General features: G+C 45.1%; 1 protein-coding gene across 4 annotated transcripts in view; it reads left to right on the top strand.

The window, feature by feature from the left end:
- PATJ (PATJ crumbs cell polarity complex component) overlaps positions 1–20811 on the top strand; it is a 399766-nt gene that overhangs the window by 373809 nt on the left and 5146 nt on the right. For 3 of the 4 annotated variants that reach the window (XM_045291780.1, XM_045291779.1, XM_045291778.1), the window contains 2 exons: positions 16039–16145; positions 19303–19426. In XM_045291780.1, coding sequence (XP_045147715.1) covers positions 16039–16145; positions 19303–19426 — 231 coding nt within the window. The remainder of the gene's footprint in view (positions 1–16038; positions 16146–19302; positions 19427–20811) is intronic. The other variant, XM_045291781.1, reaches the window with a different exon arrangement.

Below are 20811 nucleotides of genomic sequence, written 5' to 3'. Positions count from 1 at the left end.
AGAGCGAGTAACAGCTTAGGCATGAACTCTGGCAGTTTCTTAGATTCAATTATAGATCGGCCCATTGAGATTGATTTGGCTGCTTGGGATCGTTTTAAATTAAGGTGACCAGATTTTAACATTGGTAAAGCGGGACACCATTGATAAAACTCATATCTTGGCAAAATAGCCACATAGCAGCCGAAAAGCGTATACCATTGCTTATCGTGCATTCTTTCCAAAAATCAGGACTTTTTAAAAACGCCGTGGGATGTGGGAAAAATTGTTAAAAATCGGGACTGTCCCCCCAAAAGCAGGACGTCTGGTCACCTTATTTTAAATATTCCCTGTTGCAGTCGCTTTTTGGCCCTAGTTTAGCTCCCCTCTGTGAACTTACATCTGGAGATGTTCCTAAAATTCAGGTGAGATTACACTCAAGGCTGTATTTTGGCTCTTGTGAACTTGTTTTAATTTTCTCCAGCTTCAACCGTCACTTACATATGAGCAATTAATGGTCTGTTTCATGGTCAACCCCTAGCCTCATTTTAGCTGCTGTTCCTGCACTTCTCACCAGATATGAGAGGGTACCCCCCCCAAAAAAAAAAAAAACAGGGAAAAGCTCTGCTGCATGAAGCTTTCGAAGTACGCCTTTTCCCCGCTAGGTGAGCATCAAGCAACTCGCTTTGAGTTAGTGCACCGTGTAGCATAGCCTGGGAAGGTTCTCTCTGGTGACTGAAGTTTTTCCGTAAAAACAGTTTCACTCGAACCTCATTTTTTGTGATGGTCAATTTAAGAGAACAGCTTGAGGCTTTCCTACTTGGGGTGGGGGTCGGGGGGGTGCCACAGAAACTGTTGTGATGTTGAACACAGCTTACAAGGACAGCGCTATGGAAAAAACTCAAGTGTCTGAGTGGTTTTCTTGTTTCAAAAAAGATGAAATGTTGATTGATGATAAACCTCATTCTCGAAGTCCATCAAATTCCCAAAAGGACAAAAATGTCGACTTGTAGTGCATTTGGAGTTTGTTCTACCAGGTAAGACTGTTAATCAAGCTTTCTATTTAGAGGTTCTGAAAAAAATGGCATAACACTGCGACCAAAAAGGCCTGATTTGTGGCAGACTGGGACTGGTTTTGCCACCACAACAATGAACCTGCCCATGTAACCATCTCAGTGTGACAGTTTTTGACAAAACACAGCATGCTTCTCTTGCCCCACACCCCTGACTCACCTGACCTAGCTCTGTGCGACTTCTTTGTTTCCTTGAATGAAAAGGGACATGAAAGGACAGCCATTTAACAATGTAGAAGAGGTGAAGCAAAAACAACAGAGGTGCTGTCAGCCATCCAAACAGATGAGTTTGAAAAATGTTTCCAAGAATGGAATCACAGATTTGACAAATGTATTAAGTGTAATGGAAAGTACTTTGAAGGTGATAAGTAAGGTTGTTTTATAAAAACATTTAAGTACATAGCTCTGGGAAAAAAAACTTCTGGTTGTTTGGGAAGGTCCCCCCTCATGTAGCCAATTTGATTTCTGTGTGTTCCATCTGGAGACGTCCCTGTCTAGAGTCATCATTTGTAGTGTTGGAAAAAGAAATGAAGAAACCATTGGTCTTGCAAAATTCTACCGGGCATTCTTTGTTCCTTCCTCTTTGTTCCAACATTTGCATTCTAATTGCCAATCAGTTATCATCGGTGCATCTTGATTGCATGTTTGGTCCGTTTTAGACTGAAGTCACTGGTAGAATTCTTCAATTTCTTCTTCAGTGGCTTTGGTAGTTGGTGCATAAATTTGAATCTTATTTATTTGGTTAGATTTCCTGGACAGTGGGTAGATACAATCCTACTACAGATTTCATTATACTCCAGGATAGATCTTGAAATGCCCTTTCTGACAACGAATGCAGGCAACACCATTCCTTTTCATTGTTTTCTTCCCAGAGTAGTAAAATTGTATGATTTTCTGATTCAAAATGGCCAATACTTGTCCATTTCAGCTCATTACTGCTTAGAATGTTGATTTTTATGCATTCCAACTCATTATTTACAACTTCCAGTATTCCTTGATTCTAATTCATACATCCCAAGTTCTGATTATTAATGGATGTTTGCAACTGTTTCTTCTCGTTTTGAGTCATGCCTCCATCAGCAAAGGAAGGTCCAAAAGGCTTCACTTTCAAAGCCTTTCTTCCATCCGAGCCATTATGGACCACTCTACTTTGCGGAGTTAGCTCCCCGTTCGTTCGTCAGATTTCAAAGTGCCTTCTTACCTGAGGGGCCCATCCTCTGACACTCTCTCTTGACAATGTTCTGCTTCTTTTCATGAGGTTTTCAGTGGCTGACAATTGTCCACTGCTATTCATAAGGTTTTCTGTGCTTAATTCCTCAGAAGTGGACAGCCAATATCTTCTTTGTAGTCTTTTCTTAGTCTGGAAGCTCTGCTGAAACCTCTTCACTGTGGGTGACCCTGCTGGCGTTTGAAGCACCGTGACATAGCTTCTAGCATCACAGCCACACAGAAGCCACAGTACGACAAACTGACACAAGTGGTGGATGTACATTATATATATTTACATCTTTGAGGACATAGAAGATTTTTGAAACCATCTCAGGGACATTTTCACAAGAGGAATTTGTGGGGCTCGTTCTTGGTTCATGAAGCAATTCCCTTCCTGTTCTAGAGCTTGGGGGGACGGAAATGTAGAAGAAGCATGCTTGAGAGAGAATGGCTGTAGCTGGAGGCGCGCAGGTAGAGATGTGCAGTGGGAAGAGGGACTGTGCCACCAACAGTGGGAAGATGGAAGCCATCTAAGGCTTTCTCACTGTTGCCATCACAATCGATTGCCTTCCACGTTGTGCTTAATCGATACTGGCTGAAGAAAGAAATGAAAGTAAATAGAGAAAGGAGCCAAAAACTTGAAGTGAGCAGCAGATATGGAGGACAGGAGAAAGTGTCTAAAGTCTGGGATGTTAGTAGAGTCTAGGAGATAAAAGTGGCTTGTAAGGCCATTTGCAGGCTCCTCCTGAGCAAACAGGGCTGGCTCAAGAGGGTCCAACTGCTGGTTAGAGACACAGTCCACACCTATCAAGACCGAGAAAAGAACCAAATGTTCCTGTGCCCTACATTGAAAACGAGGGAGAACAGATGAGGCTTGGGACTAATCTAAGTAGATCCAATATCCAGCAAAGTAGGAGTTGCAAAAGGAAAAACAGAATGAGTAAGAAATTCATTCACTGAACAGGATTGGAAAAACACGATTAATGCTTATGGCACAGTCTAAACTTTTGAAGAGGGAAGAATAAGGTACCTCTGAAAGAAGATGTGTTCCCAGTAGCACCTACTTTTCATCAGTAATCTGCTACATTTCTGAGAAATTTTATTTAGGATCCATCTCCTGCAAAACAGAAGCTCAAAATAAAAAAAGCATATATCCAAGAAGCTGGCTGAGCTGGAGAACATTGAACTCCAAGCACAAAGGCCGAATAGCAGGAGGGGGGGAAAAAACAAGAACAACAAATTTTCTGAGATGTTTCATTGAATTGGAAGTTTGAGATTAATCAGAAAGTTTAGGGCTGAATTAGTGATAAATAAATATATGAGAATTATTAGCTTTGGGGGAAGATGTGAAAAACAGATATAATTATAATGTATTATTGACTTAATAAGAAATAAGATTTACATGAACATCACAAAGCAGAATAATAAATCAAGTTAACTAACACTGTGATGTGAGTTGGTAGTATGGGATTTATCGCTGCCATCCAGTCAATGCAGCGTCCCGCGGTGGGTTCCCGGACCGTAACTGTTGTGGGAAAATAGAAAGCCCAGTCTCTTCCCAAGGAGCTGCTGGTGGTTTAGAACTGCTGATCATTGGGATCACAGCCCAGTGCGTAACCACTACAGCACCATATTCCGGAGCTTGGGTGACTAGATATCTTCCCTAATGGTGTTAGGTTTGTGGAATGGTTTCCCTCGGTTCTTGCTTCCAAACGCCGAAAGAATTCACGCAATAGAAGACTTTTGAAATCCACGTAAGGAAAAGGGGAGTTTCAGGTAATACCGTCTCCGTACACGGGATCTCGGGAACGCGCGCAAGGCTGCATGGCTCAGGGGGCTTGGGAAAATTTGGATCGTAAATGGCCGCTTCAGGGGAGCACAAAAACAACGTGGAAAATGGCCGGGAAGTGGCCACAGAACCCAAAGATGAGTCCCAGAACCAAAAAAAAAAAAAGCAAGGAGCGCAAGCCCTGAGAGGGCGTGCGTGCGCATTGCTCACCCAGGAGGGATCCCGCCCTCGGTCTGTGCTATTTGTCCCCTTCTATCCCCACGTGAAGGGGGTGAGTGGGTGGGTATTGGCCATTCTTGATGGCTGAGTTCAAGCATATATGTGATGTTATGTTGCTGGTGCTTAGTGTGCATGCCCAGGTTGACCTTCACCTGTGCCTAGGTGACCTTGCTCTGAGCATGCCAGCTTTGAATTGTCCCCATAGGTGTGTAATGTGTGCTTGATTTCTCTCCAACCCCTTTATTGTGGCAAGGTCATCTAATTTCTGTTTAGCATAGGCATTCCGTGGAGAAAACCCGCTTCATCCCTAATCTTCCTGCCTTTCTATAGGGCGTGATTTACTATAAGAAAAGCTGAAGACTTGAGAAACAGAAGTAAAAGCATGTTATTTAGCAGTAGGAAAGCAGATACTTGGAGAAATAGTTAAAAGGTTTAAAGTAATTACTTTTTAGGGAGTGACAATCAGTGGTTGAGAAGGTTTGTGGCAGAAGACCCATTCATTAAATTCTTGTATCATTTAAATTCTTGTGCCATTTGGACTTATGAAATTCAGGTTTAAATCTGACTTTTTAAAAGATTGAAATAAAATGAAAATAGACTGTTGGAAATGGCCAGACTTACATAAAGTAAATGTAAAAGAATGTAAGAAGCAAATGGAACTTAAAAGTAAACAAAAATGGAAATGTTTGCCCGGCTAAATAGGAAAGCAGTAGGCAGCTTCACTTAAAACCAGGCACGTGGCATATTATTTAGTGTCACCTCTGGCCTTGAAGAGAGAAAAGGATCAGGCAGTGTATCTCCAGGGATTGTTGGATTTTTAAACACGTACTGCACTATTTAGCTTTTGAAAATGTATACACAAAAAGCTAAATATGCGCGCGTGTGTGCGTGCGTGCGTGTGTGCGTGCGTGCGTGTGTGTGTGTGTGTGTGTGTTTTCCATGGCTCAGACCTGGAGAAGTCAATTTGAAGAGTGCAGAATTCCCAGGGAGGGAGGATTAAATAACAACTGAAGAGGTCTCTGAAACAAGGACTCCGTTCCAAGGTGGTAGCAAACCTAGAAAGAACAAGGGAGTGGTTGAGAGCAGACAGAGGGCGAGAAGAAAAGATAGGGGTGGTGTTACACACACACACACAAACAAAAAGGAGGCCTGTTTCAGCTTTTCTAGCATCATCATGTTCTGAGGCCCAGCAAAGGAATGGTTTTGAGCAGCTTTTAAAAGAAATTGACTGGAGCGCGGCATCTCAAATTTGAGCCTGCTTCTGGGTCTCCGGAAGGCTTGTTAAACGCCAGGCTCCAAGAATTTGCGTGTCTAACGAATTCCAGGTGTTACTGATGTTACTACTTCAGAAAACACACCAGGAATCCACGTGGGGTGGGGGGTGGGGGGGACGACCACCGCCATGAGTCAGCCTTAAGGGACAGAGTGGAGCCGCCCCTGTGGATTTCTGAGACTGTAACTCTACGGTCTGATTGTTTCAAATGGCTGATATTGTGATTATGTAATCCCTTACGGCACCCACTGCGGCACCAGGGTTCCCGGACCCACTGGAGTAGAGCGCGTTATCGGGGGATGAAGAAAGACTTGACCCGTGTTGTGTTCAATGCTGACAACTACCCTGTTTCCCTGAAAATAAGACAGTGTCTTATATTAATTTTTGCTCCCAAAGATGCACTAGGTCTTATTTTCAGGGGATGTCTTATTTTTCCATGAAGAATATGGTACACATTTATTGTTTGTTGTTTTATTAAGAGACCTCGCACTTCCTGTCTGCTCCGGCTGCATGGCCAACAGTGAGCTGCGTGGCGGCGCCCGCCTCTACAGTCCAGAGTCCAGAGTTATGGTAGCTTCGAGGGGCCTTATTTTCAGGGAGGTCTTATTTTCCGGGGGATGCCTTATATTTCAGCGAGAGGCAGAACTGTAAGTAGGTCTTATTTTCAGAGGATGTCTTACATTCGGGGGAAACAGGGTAACAACAACCTTCTCTATAGCTGGAGAATACCCCACCCTAATCCTCCCTTTATAAATCTTTTTTTTAAATCTTTTTATTGAGGGCTCATATAGCTCTTATCAAAATACATAGATGCATCCATTGTGTCAAGTACATTTGTATATTTGTTGCCATCATCAGTTTCAAAATGTTTTCTTTCTACTTGAGCCCTTGGTATCAGCTCCTCATTTTTCCCTTCCCTCCCCACTCTCCCTCCCTCATGAACCCTTGATAATTTATAAATTATTATTATTTTGTCATGTCTGATGTCTCCCTTCACCCACTTTTCTGTTGCCCGTCCCCACAGGGAGGGGGTTATATGTAGATCCTTGTGATCTGTTCCCCCATTCTCCCCCACTGGTGTCTCTACTCTCATTATTGGTCCTGAGGAATTTATCTGTCCTGGATTCCTGTGTTTCCAGCTCTGATCTGTACCAGTGTACATCCTCTGGTCTAGCCAGATTTGTAAGGTAAATTGGGATCATGATAGTTGCGGGGGAAGAAGCATTTAAGAACTAGAGGAAAGTTGTATGTTTCACTGTTGCTACACAGCACCCTGACTGGCTCGTCTCCTTCCCGCCACCATTCTGTAAAGGGATGTCCAGTTGCCTACAGATGGGCTTTGGGTCCCCACTCCGCACTCCCCCTCATTCCCAATATGATTTTTTGTTCTTTGATGCCTAATACTTGATCCCTGATACCCATGATCACACAGGCTGTTGTGCTTCTTCCATGTGGGCTTTGTTGCTTCTCAGCTAGATGGTGCTTGTTTATCTTCAAGCCTTTAAGACCCCAGACACTATCTCTCTTGATAGCCCGGCACAGTCAGCTTTCTTCACCACATTTGCTTATGCACCTGCTTTGTCTTCAGCGATTGTGTCGGGAAGGTGAGCATCATGGAATGCCAGGTTAATAGAACAAAGTGTTCTTGCATTGAGGGAGTACTTGAGTGGAGGCCCAATGTCCTTCTGCTACCTTACTACTAAACCTATAAATATATGCACATAGATCTATTTCCCCATTATCGTATATAAATATATTTTCCTGTGTACATGCCTGTATTTAGACCTCTATAAATGCCCTTTGCCTCCTACCATTTATAAATCTTATGAATCCCATTCTGGTAGAAACTTTCTAACCTGGAGTAGGACATGCAGGGGTGGTGATGTTTCCCAAACCATGACAGTCTTCAGACTGAGGTGTTGTCTCCCCCTCTATCACAGGCTCTGGCCAGGAGAGAAGCTGTGTAAGTATCGGGCACATAGAGTCCATTGCTGAGTCATGTGGATTATCGAAGGGCATGGTCTTGCAGAGTTAAAAATCAGCACACTCACTAGCTTGGTTCTGAAGCATCCCAGTAGGGGAGGATGATGGATAGCTTATCCAGAGTTGGACATTGAAAAGGTCTGGATAGAGCAGCGGTTCTCAACCTGTGGGTCGCGACCCCTTTGTGTGTCGAATGACCCTTGCACTGGGGTCCCCTAAGACCCTCGGAAAACACGATTTTCCGAGGGTCTTAGGAACCGACACACCGCTCCTTTATCCGTCTCCAGGCGGGTCCACCCACCTGCAGATATGCCCACATATGAGTACCCGGTGTGAAGACTGTTACCCATGCTACACTATGCTTCAAGACAAAATTTTATTTATTTGTCGTTAGAAATATTTCACAATCTATAATTACATATTGTGTTGTGATTGATCACTATGCTTTAATTATGTTTAATTTGTAACAGTGAAAAACATCCTGCATATCAGATATTTACATCACGATTCATGAGAACCACTAGTATAGAGGAAGCATATCAAGACACCCCTGAATATCATTAAGGGGATAGTTTATAAATTGTTCTTCACCTTGGCCGCACAATGATATCACTAATTCCTACACTGATTTTTGGGTCCCAATAGAAATGGGTCTGAGGCATGACCTTGGCCTGATGATGTTTTCAAGGTCCCCCGGTGATTCCTAGTGAGAGTTACATGGGTCCATTCCCAGCAGCAGCCGAGTTGGGGGCAGCTGTGTTGGGGAGTGAGGAACTGTAGGAAAGGACAGTGATCTCAGGGTCTGAAGGCGGAAGTGAGGACGAGCATAAGCGCTGTAGATGAGGTAAGCTTCCGTGTAAGAGAGCTGTGAATTTGAATCCTCTTAGCTCTCCTGAGCGTCCCCTAAAATAGGGATCTTAGCTCCCTTCTCAGCCAAGGTAGGGATGAAAGGGGGTGTGAGGGACAATGGTTTTCTAAGGGGAAAGCACAACATAAGTAGTGCTTTCTTATTTTCATTATATTAGCCTAGGCTTGGATTCAGGAGCCATGATGGCATAGTGGGTTACAAGTTTGGCGACTAACTACAAGGTTTGCAGTTTGAAGCCACCAGCTGCTCTGCCAGCATAAGGCGAGGCTTTCTAGTCTTGTAAAGAGTGACAGTCTCAGAAATCCGCCTGGGCAAGCTTATAAAACAGTAATGGAGTCACTGTGAGTCAGAATCAACTTGATGCCGCTGAGTTTGGTTTGGGGGGAGGCTGAATTCAGAGAATGCTTAAAAAAAACTTAAGTGGTTTTCCAGATGGATTTTGTGGTGTGAGCCACTAGATGGCGATGTGGCTAGAAGTCAGTTTGCCCGTGTTTTATTCCAAAATAAAACGTGAAACAGTTCAGACCGCTGTATTTTTTTAAAGCACATAAAATTAATATTGTGATATCATCAGCATCACTAGATTCTAAATAGAAGCTTTAAGACGGTCTTTCCGTGTCACTAAGTTAAACCATAAACGCACGGGCCAAGGCAAGCTTCCTTAGCTTGTTCCTGTCGGGTGCCCCCACCCGAGAAGGACCACTTTCTCTGGGTCCCTTACCTGACAGCCTTCCTGTCTGTCGTTAGCATGCCCGGCCCTACAGAGGGAGGAACCAGTGCTTAGTTTTATGCTCAGTGCTGAAAGGTTTGAGTCATATTAAGCCTAAGAGCCAATCTATTTCATTCATTCAGTCAAAACCTTAGAAAGCTTCAAGGCAAAGAGCTCAAGTTTTATGGTTTTATGCATTGCTAAGCGCAGCCCTCTTACCTGGAAAATATTTTGACCTCTCGGTTCTCCAAAATAATCCCCTAAATGTGTCTTAAAGGGAAGAGACTTGCCCTTGAACCCACCAGTAAAGCCACCTGCTCTATGACTCAGTTACAAAGCTTATTGAACATACGGTGTTGTGGAACGTTGTACAACCTACAGATCTGAATGGAATTGGTTTGGGTTTGAACCCAAGTTGTTAAATGCCACGAGGAGTGGAAGAATGGGTGAGCAGAGCAGAAAAAACACTTTCTTAAGGGGAAGCAGGTTGCGGAGGAAGCCGTTCAAGACAGGAATGTTGTCTGGTTTGGGGGGGTTGGGCAGGGACCTGCATGGTGGAAAGGACAGCAGAGTTTGAGGGTGAAGCTCCAAAATGCAAATTGAGGGGAAAGCCTGCTTCCCCTTTCTGCAGAGTCCAGGTCTCTGCCTCTTGCTTAAGCGTAGAGGTGAGACTCCTCCCCGTCATTCATGACAAAGGTCTCTCCTTCGTACAGAACATGTCCCCCTCACCTCCAGGGCAGAGGCTCTCCTGTCAAACGTGTGGGGATACAAGGATTGAGGAGAGGGGGAAACAAAATACTTTGACGAAAGACGTGGTGTGAGTTTCAGTTGGCACAACCACTTGGCCATTTGGGAAAGGCTCTTGGATGTCATTCATACATGCGAGTCACACAGGAGGCCAGTTACTAGTTTCCCCCTGTAAAAAACCACTCGGAGCACTGTGTGTGACCATAAGGAGCGCATCACACACTTAAATTGTTTCTGAACCAGCTTGGTGACTTCAAGGGTCTCTGAGGACCAGGGAAGACATTTCCTTGTCTCCCCATCTCCAGGTGTGGGAATTAGAGGCAGGCGCTCTCTCTTTGCAGAAAGCCAAACCGCGGGCTGCAGACTGGAGTTGGCCCCATGTGGGCGAGGACTCTAGACTTCACAGGTCTTGAGCTTTGCATTCACGTGTCACAGACGGTAACCATCTGTCAGGGACCTCAGAGCCCTTTCATTCTCCTTTCCCCTGGCCACTGAGAGCTCCACGTGTTCATAGCGGTCTCCTGCACTGGTTGTTGCTAGCTGCCGTCTCCGTGTCCCCCTGCTCCTGGCAAGCGGGGTGTGCAGAGCCGAACTGCTTCACGCGCCTCAAGGCTGTGGTTCTCTTTCAGAAGCAGACCACCAGGCCATCTTCCAGTGCTCCTCCTACTGGGCTCAAGCACTTAACCGTGTGCACCACCAGGGCCTTTGTCTTGCACGCTCACTAGGTGACACCAACCACAGACCGTGGAACCGCAGGAGATTTCCTGTGGGTTTCCTCTACCAACAAGAAGGCGGACAAGGGAGGAAAAGGGAGAAGACAAAGAGGAAGGAAAGGAGGAGAAAGGAAGAAAGAAAGCAAGGTAGAAACGTGCCTTTCATTTGCCTCCCTCCCCCTAAAACCCACAGGCAGACATCACCCAGCCTGACCGCCCTTGCCCTTCAGTGGGGAGCGCGGATGAAGGGGAAAGCCCTTCACAGGCAGCACCGAGGCAAGATCACAGGGTTCAGCTCAGAACTTAGGAGCTGTGTGGCCCATCCTTTAGGTGATCAGACCAACCCCTTTCACCCATCAAACATGGGGGAGGTGTCTTGTCTGCCTTGAGGCTGTCCATCAAACCACTCCTCCATCAACTCTGAGTCAGAGGGCTGATGAGGCGCTGGGGGCTGAAGGTTCATGGTGATCCTCATGGGCTTGTTCTTCCCCTGGTTTCCTGTGGAAGACCTGTGTGTCAGTGAAAAGTCCTTTGCATGGCTGCTCATCTCATAGGAGATAGCCAGCTGCCTGGAGAGCTGCTAGATCTTGGGAGGATCTCCGGATTTAATCCCGGCAGTGGTGAGAGGACCCCGTTCATGTCAGTGAGCAAGGCCTGGGAAGGAAGTGAGTTTTTCTGGATCTCCTGTGGTCGGTTGAAGACGGGGTCACTATGAGTTGAAATGGGCTCACCAGCATGTGGTTGTTAGAGTGCGCCGTGGTATAGCAGGTTATAAGCCAGGCTGCTTACTGAAAGGCTCAGCGGTTTGAAGCCACGAGCCATCCATCAGCAAAAGATGAGGTTTTCTGCTCTGGCAAAGATCAACGGCTTCAGAAACGCACAGGCTCAGTCTGAGTGGGATTCGGAATCAACTTTGATAGCAGTAAGTTTGGTTTTGTGGGGGTTTCATTTGGTTGGGGCGTGCTGTTGAATGGATCTCAACTCATAGCAACCCTACAGGACAAAAAGAACTTTCCCATAACATTTCCTGGGGTGTAATCATTCCAGACGCCGATCACTAAGTCTCTCCCCTTGCCTTGAAGCTAGGGAAAATAAATGGACCCCTCCCCCCACCCAAATAAAATGGACTTTGGTTTCAGTTTACATGGGCTTTCTTCCTAGAATATCAATGACGATATAGCTCCCTTATCCTCTCTTCCTCTCTTCCTTAAAGCACCCTGGGGGTAACATTCGAATATTAATTTGCAGTCAAGATTCCTTGTTTTCTTTGTTGCTGCCTGCTTGACTCTGTCTCTGTGGCTCGCTATCCAGCTGCATGCCTAGTCTGTAAACCACTGGCTGAGACCAAGTCTTTGTACCCACACCAACTTGCCCCACACCACAAATGGTTAAGAGCACAAGATTCGAGATCAGTGGTTCTCAACCTTCCTAGTGCCGCGACCCTTTGATACAGTTCCTTATGTTGTGGTGACCCCCACACCCATAAAATTATTTTTGTTGCTACTTCATAACTATAATTTTGCTACTGTTAGAAACAGTAAATATCTGAAATGCAGGAGATATTTTCATTGTTACAAATTGAACATAATTAAGCATAGTGATTAATCACAAAATAATATGTAATTATAGATTGTGAAATATTTATTTCTAATGACAAATAAATGAGATTTGTCATGAAGCATGGTGTAGCATGGGTAACAGTCTTCACGTGGGTACTCATATGTGGGCATAGCTCTTTGATTGTCTTGTTTCAAGGACAGCTGATGGAGTATGTGTCCAGCTTCCCAAACAGAAAAACACTGAGCTCCATTTGAATCCCTGCCTAATGGGGTACTCGGGTCCTAAAAATGTGTCCCATTCCATTTTTAACTGCTTTAGTTGTTAGGTTTTTCTTTCATCTCGTAATCTTTCTCCATCTCAGTGTGCTCTGTGGAAGTTCAGAAAAGCCAGTCCCATGAGCCCTCTTCCTCATGAGGGACTTCCGATGCGCTTACTCTGCAGGCACCTCGTAGCGTTGCCTGAGAGGAAGCAGCCCTTTGGCCTCGTGGATCCTGCGGTCAGCGAGGAGAGACAGTGAACAGTCACAGAAACAGGGCCCCTCGCGATCTGTGAGAGAGCCGTGGAGAGGAAAGCAGTTGAAGTTCGTTTAAGTGGGGTGTGCTCAAGGACGACTTGTTGAAGCTTTGAAGTCATGTTGAAGCTGGGGCCAGGGCCCCTAGGGGAGGGGAAATTCCAAGGAAGTGCAGGCATGTGGGGAGGGTGGAAGATAGCCTGGGAGGCGTGGGAGGGCCCTTGTGTAAGTAATTAGGGAGGCTGAAGTTGATTCACAGATAGACCCCTGGCAAGGTTTCATATGGGAGTGGTGCCCTTGCCCCTTCTATATTTAGGAAGACAATTGACTGCTGTGTGCAGAAGAGATCAGAAGGGGATAAGGGGAGATTCTACTTAAGGGCAGTTGGTGATAATGAGCTAAATTCTTCACTGTAGTGATTTTTAAGTTTTTATTTTAATGAACACATTTGAGAAATAATATCGAGGTAGACTCTACGGATTTGGTAATGGGTTATACATGGCAGGTGAGAGAGTGGGGTGCTAGGTAGACTCCAGGTGCTGGGGCTGTTACTTAGAGAGAAAGCACCTGTGTGGCTAGCATCCTGCCCAAATGGGCAGTCCCCAGCCAGCAGTGCTGTCAGTCTTTCTCCGTGGCAGCTGGAGGTGCCAGTGAAAGATGAGGACGTGAACTGAGGGGACTAGGTGGTTGGATTAGGCATTTGGATTTGGTTGTGCTAATTTTAATAAGCTTTGAGATAATGTAAATGTCTAGTTGGCAAATTACGATATCAGGCTGGCCAGGGAATTGTCAGCATGCTGTTGGAATTTAAAGCCATGGGAATATGGATGCATCATCTGGAGTCAGCATGACCAAGTAGGAAGATGGCCCGGGGCTGAACTGTGAGAAGACAGTAAAGAATACAAAGGAGATGGAGAAGCTCGTTGAGCAGAAGGCTTCCAGAAACCCAAGGGAGTACGAATGGGACCAAAATTGGGATGGAGTAGGTTATAGAGATAGATGTACATTAAGAACAGATGCAATCACAGAGACCAGGTATAAAAACAACTCCTAAGATACAATTGCAGTGAAAGGGATCAAAGAAGAGCTGGTGGTAATTAGTGGGCTTTGGCGGCCCGAGAAGAAACCCTGGTAGTGCTATGGATTAAGAATTGGGCTGCTAACTGCAAGGTTGTTGGTTCAAACCCACCAACTGCTCTACAAGAGAAAGACGAGGCTGTCTGCTTCTGTAGAGATTTATAATCCCAGAGACCTTATAGAGGGCTCCTATGAATCAGGATAGTTTTGATGGCTGTGGGTTTTTTGGGTGGCCAGGGAGAATCTGTCATTTTCTTGTTAAATCTTTTATCCTAAATATTGCCCAGTTCATTCAGTCATTCTTGATATGATTATCTTTAACTTATTTTAAAATAGCAATGGTTTCCCCAGAATAGGAAGCTTTGCCCAAAATGTTTTTCTGGCCTAGCTCTACCTGGCCTGTCACTCTCCGGAAATACTCCACCTAGCAGATGCTGCTTAGTGGTTTAGGCAGCTGTGCCCCCTGTTGGCTTAGTCTCAAATTGCAGCTAAGTCAAGCTCCTGCGTAGTGTGGTCAGGCTCTCTACTTGCGCAACAAATATTACATCCTACAAGCAGGCCCACTGAACAGAAGGAGGGGAACCCAGGAACTTTTGAGAAAGAAGCTTTGAGTGATGGAGACATCTCCAGGATAGGCAGGATAAACAACCAAAGCAGGCTTTTACAGTTTTTATTTCACCGAAGAGGAAACTGAAACTCAGGCACGGGCTCTCAGAGCTGTATTATATATATTCTGGGTGCTTTGAAGAGTTTGTCAAATACCAAGTGCATGTTCATATGTCATCATCTGATTTTAGATTTGTTACCATTGGTGCTGTCTCGTCTCGACCATGTAGGACACGGTAGAACTGTCCCTGTGAGTTTTTGAGACTTAACTCTTTACAGGAGTAGAAAGCCCCATCTTTCTGCTGGTGGTTTCAAACTGCTGACCTGGCAGTTAGCAGCCCAACTCCTAAACACGACGCCAACAGGACTCAGACCATCTAAAAGGCACACTTCACGAGCCAGAGACAGTCATTCTTTCTTTCAGTCAACAGATACATATTGAGCACATACTGTGTGTTAGGCACTATTCTGTACGATGGGACTATCGTAATGAAGAAAAAACACATGAACGTCCTGCCCTCACACCGTATTTAGTAAGAGGCAATCCACAGTAGCTATGGTAAGTCAGGTAAACTAGGGACAGTTCCGTCAGTAGTAAGGATGATAAACCGGGGAGCATGTACCCAGGGAAGCTGGCTAGAAAGCGCTGGGGCGGGAGGGTTGGTGGGGAAATTGCAGTCAGAGCGCCTAGGAGGGAGACTTGAACGGCCTGAGGGAAGCGAAGGAGCCAGCCATGGAGACACTGAATAAAGACTGTCTTAGGCATAAGGACCAGCCATTGCAATGGGCTGAGACAGGACTGTGTTCATCTGGCTGGTTAGAGGAACAGGGGAGGCCACATGTCTAGAGCAGAGCGAGCCCTGGAGAGCATTGGGAGACGGGGTATGCAAGATCACGCAACAGTGACCCTGTAGGACGCAGTAGAACCGCCCTGTGGGTTTCAGAGACTCTGTCTCTTATTGGAACAAGCAGCCATAACAGCAAGCCCTGCCTTCCTCTCGTTTGTGAGTGGCTGGCCTTACAGATCACAGCGAAAACACACCACTGTGCCCAGGTCTCCCCTAGCTAGTCTAGTGCTATAGATTTGGGGGGGGGGGGGATGCCCTGAAGCAGGGAGACAAGAGAAGAAGCTCTTACAAAACTCAAGGCAAGCTATGTTGTAGATAGACCCATAAAGTTGTATGAGGATTTTAGGTGATGAGAAAAGGAAAGGGGTCAAGGACAACATCGAGGTTTTTGCCGTAACTTGAAGGATCAAGTTGCCTTTACCTGAAGTAAGAAAACTTGAGAGGATGGGCATATCCGGCTTGAGAAACTCCTTAACCTCCAACGAAAGCTATCAAATCGGCAACTGAATATATAAACCTGGAGGTTAGGTAAGAGGTAGGCTAGAGCTAGAGATTGGGGAGACTTTGGCACGCAGGTGGTGTTGCGTGCAGGAGATGAGTTCCCCAAGGAAAGATGTGTACATGGAAAAGACAAGAAGCTCAAGGACTGCCCCCAGGAACACTGGTGACAGAAGTGTCAGAAAGGAGTGGCCACAATGGTGGACAGGACAGTGGTAGAGGGTGGAAGCCAAATCAAGGAAACTGTTGAAGAAAGAATAATCTGTGTGCCTGATACTGCAAACGAAACTGAGGCCTGAGAACTGACCACTGGGTATAACGTGGTTCCTCCATTGCCCCTGCCTTTTGATGGGTGATCGTGTCCTAACTTTCCCCCCAGGTTGTAGCAGACACCAATATAAACGCCATAGCGACTCACCTGGAAAGCATGTCTACAGGCTACCATCTTGGCTCACCCACTGCGGAGCGCCATGCAGAAGACACAGAGTGAGTATCCCAGGTGCAGACTCCCTCTCCCACGCAGGGCGCAGCTCAGTGAGACCTGTCCCAGAGTCTAGTCTGTCCTCTCAAAAGGAGAGGAGGGACGTGCGCAGTCTTTTCCTACTTCGTAAAGCACCTCCAAGAAGGCGCTGGAGTCTCCTTATTTCCCACAAGGCTTTCAAGGCATCGTGCCGGACCTGCACACACACAGAGCTCACTTTGACACACGCTTATGCCGCCATCCTAAGAATCCACAAACGTATAGCCCAGGCGTGCCCTGCTGTGTTACGCAAAGTGCCATCACTTTCTGAGCTAAATTTTTGGCCTTAGATTAAATCTTATTGGTGTACCGGCCAACATTCTTTATTGAAAACACGTCATTGCAGTCAAAGTAACGCATTAAAGTAATGTCTCTCACACACGCATGTGCATAGGAATAATCGAGAGTGTATGCTTTGTTGAAATGGGAACCCCCTAGACCCATGCTCAGAGATTCTGATTAAGTGGTCTACAGTGGCTTCTAGAAATTTCATTTTCTAGAAATTTCTGCTAGCTAGGCAGAGGACTTTGAGAAATGCTGCTTCCGTATAGTTCCCCTCTACCACCAGTGCATACCAGGATCTGCACAATGCTTGCTCCTTAGTTGGTGCCCAAGAAACGTTTGCTGACCTGAGCTGAGTGCTTCAGTTGAAGGAGCTCACAAACACAGTCATTCACGTTTTCTCTTGGCAGAGTGTCACCTTAAATCGTGTCTTTTGAATTTATTTTCCTTGAAATGAAAGTGTTAAATTAAGATCATTTGACTTTTTCCCTCATTAAAATTAATTGTCAAATACACACCATTAAAATATGAAACATACATAAAGGTGTAACATTTCAATTTGGGCAATGGCCCTTCCATATATGTATATATTACTTTCCATATATGTGGTATCTATATATCCATTCCCATATATAAGTAATATATATCATCAATACATATGTACATAAGTACATATGCCTCCTAAGATAAGAATGTCCTTTTAGCATCCCTGAATATGCCTATGGAAATAACAGCTATGCCCAGGTAATCTTGGTGCCTTGGCTATATAACTCCAGAGCTCCCTTATCAGGTTGGGAACCACTGGCATAAAAGAATTTATGTATCCCTTCTATTCCTACCACTGTCAACATCTGGAGTTTGTTTTTTAGCTCGTATCCTATATGAAAGTAAATGAAAACTCACTGTTTGGCAACACTATACTAGTTTGAGGGACATGGCCGCAAGCTCCACCTCATGTTACCCGGGGATGAGCGGAGCCGTGTGCCCCCTGCCCGTGGAACACAAGTCTCCCTTGGTGGATATCCACCATAGCTGGGATTACCTCCATTCTCAGAGTAATATCTTTCAAAATGAGGGACAGAGGGTCTGAAAGTGGAAATTGGAGTCAAAATCTAGTCTAGCCGTTGGGCCATTGCTGAGAAGACTCACATGGCCTTCCAGTGGTCAGAGGTAGGGCCTTTATCCTAGACATCACTGCCCTTCAGCCAGAGGGGATGATTCATCATTATTTCAGCAGATATTGATTGAGCGCCTTCCTAAGGCTAGGCACTGTACCCATGAACCTGAGGATTCAAAGCGTAGAGAACAGCCTCGCCCTAGTTTTCAGAAAGAGTGAAAGACAAACACATACAACCAGGGTCGTGATTTTTAAAAAAAGGTGGTAAGCATGCGAGAGCTAGTTCTGAAGGGTGAGCTGAGTAAGCATAAGGTCCCATGAAAACATGGAAGAGGCGCAAAACTTAGGGACTGAGATCAGAGAAGCTGACGCGTGAACAGTTTCAAAAGAATTGGAATAAGTCGATGTGATACTCAAAACCGTTATTAGTGTAGATAACCTAGATATTCAGCAATTAATAAGCATGCCTGCAGTAAACAACCAGTAAGCACAGCAACAGGCCGCTGGTTTCAGTGTGTATCAGAAGAAAACCAACCTTGAAAGAAGCCAAGCAAAACTGAGAAGGGGAGAGGGAAGGAAGCGTATTCTAGTCAAACAGAACAGCGTGTTCAAAGGTTGCTCGCTTGTGTCCCAATTTTGAAAATTCCTTGAAATAGATGAAGGGCGGCATTCTGTCAGACAGGCATGTTGCCACAAAACAAGTGATGCCAATAAACGAATTTGAACCTCCTGCTACATATGAGAGGATGGGGGGCTGGGATACCAGTGCACCTCTAGGATTTTACCCTCTAGACAACGGCATTCAGGGATCAGGCATTAGCTACACTGAGATTCAACTCCGGAGCCCACGTAGGAGATTTAAGTGGTAGCTATGTTGTTTCTAAGAGAGAAGACTTCCACACTGGACGAAGCTTTGAAAAACTAAATTACACATTGGAAACGGATTGTCTTTCTCCATTTTGCTTCACTCTGGTTTCTCTCCACTTTCCGAGATTTCACTTCTCATTTCCAGCGTCATGATCCTGGATTTGTGACAAGTGCAGTGCCTCTATGGTGCTGGGAAGGCTGCCATGACGAAGACTTAGGGAGTTTGTGGTCTGGTGGGGAGAAATAGCTAAATAATCACCACATGACTTAATTGCCATCTGGGGAATTAGCACCGAGGACAAAGGGACCACAGAGGAGGGCGTGCCTAACTCCCCTCCGGGAATCAGGGAAGCATCACACTGGAGAATGATGCTTGGGGGAGCTGGGGTCAATCTATGCGGGCAGAACAGGGGCAGCAATTGGCTCAACTACTTGGTAGCCATTACCTGTTCTGAACAGAAGTTTACCTGAACACAACCACCCACCACTAAGCCAGGCTGGTAACCCTCTTGTCTTTGCCCTGCACATTCTACCAGGAGATAAAAGGTCACTCAGCTTTAACCAGTCAGCTTGAGGGTGCTTTGGCAATTTCGGCATCATGACTTTAATCTGAAAACAGTAGGTTTTATGATAGAGAAGCCCCCAAAACAGCCATAGTTGTTGATCATTAGTGGGTGGCATGGCATGGGAAGTTAAAAAGAACTTTCTAAATTGCTCTCCAACAGTTTGAAGTTGATAAAACCAGCCTTCATAGTTTTGCGGTATGAAAGTCTCTCTCAAATCTGTGTTCTTCCATGAAAATGAAATTCCCTCTCAATATCTACTCTTCGATTAAACAGCATCCATTGTGTTTTCAGAACACCTCCACCTAAGATTATTACTATGGAGAAAGGCTCTGAAGGATTGGGGTTTAGTATTGTAGGGGGTTATGGAAGTCCCCATGGAGACCTGCCAATTTATGTCAAGACTATATTTGCAAAGGTATTTTTTCTTTTTTCTGTACTTGTTTGTGTGTTGATTTCGTTTGTCGTTGTTTAAATCAAAGCTAGATGAGCCTTAAGAAGAAAAGTGTCTTGCTGCTTTACTCTGGACCAAATCTGAACGCGTGCATGTATGCTTATTTCATGTGAATATCATAGGAGACTATGATGCCAGTTGAATGAAAGAAGAGTTCTTTTACGGATTTCTAAGAAGTGTACCTTTCTTTGGACCCTGTTGTAGAAGTCGAGGCTAACAGGAAGCTAAAGAGGGTCTTTCAGGAACAAAGTGTAAGGAGCAATGCCATGCTCTTTGGAAGCTAGCCCTAGAAGTATTGCTCCGGGCTAGAATGGGATTTGGCTTTTTCCTTTAAGAAAAAATAGCAGACACGGAAGAGCTGAGACATAAAGCTTTGTAAAAGCCTCAGATCTGTGTAAGCCTTAAGACCTGCCCATCACTAAAAATCTCAAGACACGGTAGCAGAAATACAATTCTCTTTTCCAGTACTCCACTAAGTACTTGGCAGTCCACCCAGTAAAGGAGACTCAAGCTGGAGAATAGGCTGTTCTTTAGGAATTACCAACACACCTTCGAGAGGATCACAGTTAATTAGGACACGGGCCATGGGCTCAATTCTCACTGCTGTCTCCAGATGGCTCTCACGTAAATTATTTTTACTTCATTCTGGCTTCAAAAATTGGAATTTAATTTGATTATAAATTTGAAAATCTCTGAAAAGCATTCAGTATTATTACAACATTTTTTTCCTTGATTGGCTTTATCCCCATCATTTATTTATTAGTTGTTCCTAGTGTCTCCTGCTTCCTTATTTTCCTAAAGAGATAAAAGTCTTCAAGAGAAAAACTAAGATACTTTCTCTTTCTAGGGAACTGTACACACATTGAACACAATTTTGGTTTTATCTGTAGGTCACCAGCCTCGGTACCCCATTCAAAGATGGCATCCTGCACATAAAAAAGAGGGGTGGCTGGTCACCATCTTTGAGCAGGCCACCACTGCCTGTTTCCTACTTGGGTCAAAACCCAACATGCACCAGATATGGTTATTAGGCAATGTGTATGCTGCTCATCTTTCCGTTGCTGTAACTGAACCATTTCAAACCAAGCCCTGGCCCTAGCAATGACCTGGCATAATCTCCGGTTCAGAACTTGGCAATTTAGAAACCTTTTGGGCGAGAGTGATGTGCCATCCTGGTAATCTCCGAGGTGGGTCCTTCCCCTAAGACATAAGACCATAAGTAGTTATGATGAGTCCTCTTTCCTTCTGAAAGGGCCAGCCATCTAGTGAAGGACCAGCCATCTAGTGAAGGACCAGCCATCTAGTGAAGGACCAGCCATCTAGTGAAGGACCAGCCATCTAGTGAAGGA

Source organism: Echinops telfairi, unplaced genomic scaffold (assembly GCF_000313985.2).
Source record: "Echinops telfairi isolate 266 unplaced genomic scaffold, ASM31398v2 ScPeMD7_443;HRSCAF=831, whole genome shotgun sequence".
In the NCBI taxonomy this organism is placed as follows: Eukaryota; Metazoa; Chordata; class Mammalia; order Afrosoricida; family Tenrecidae; genus Echinops; species Echinops telfairi.
This window is presented reverse-complemented; position numbering and strand designations above follow the sequence as displayed.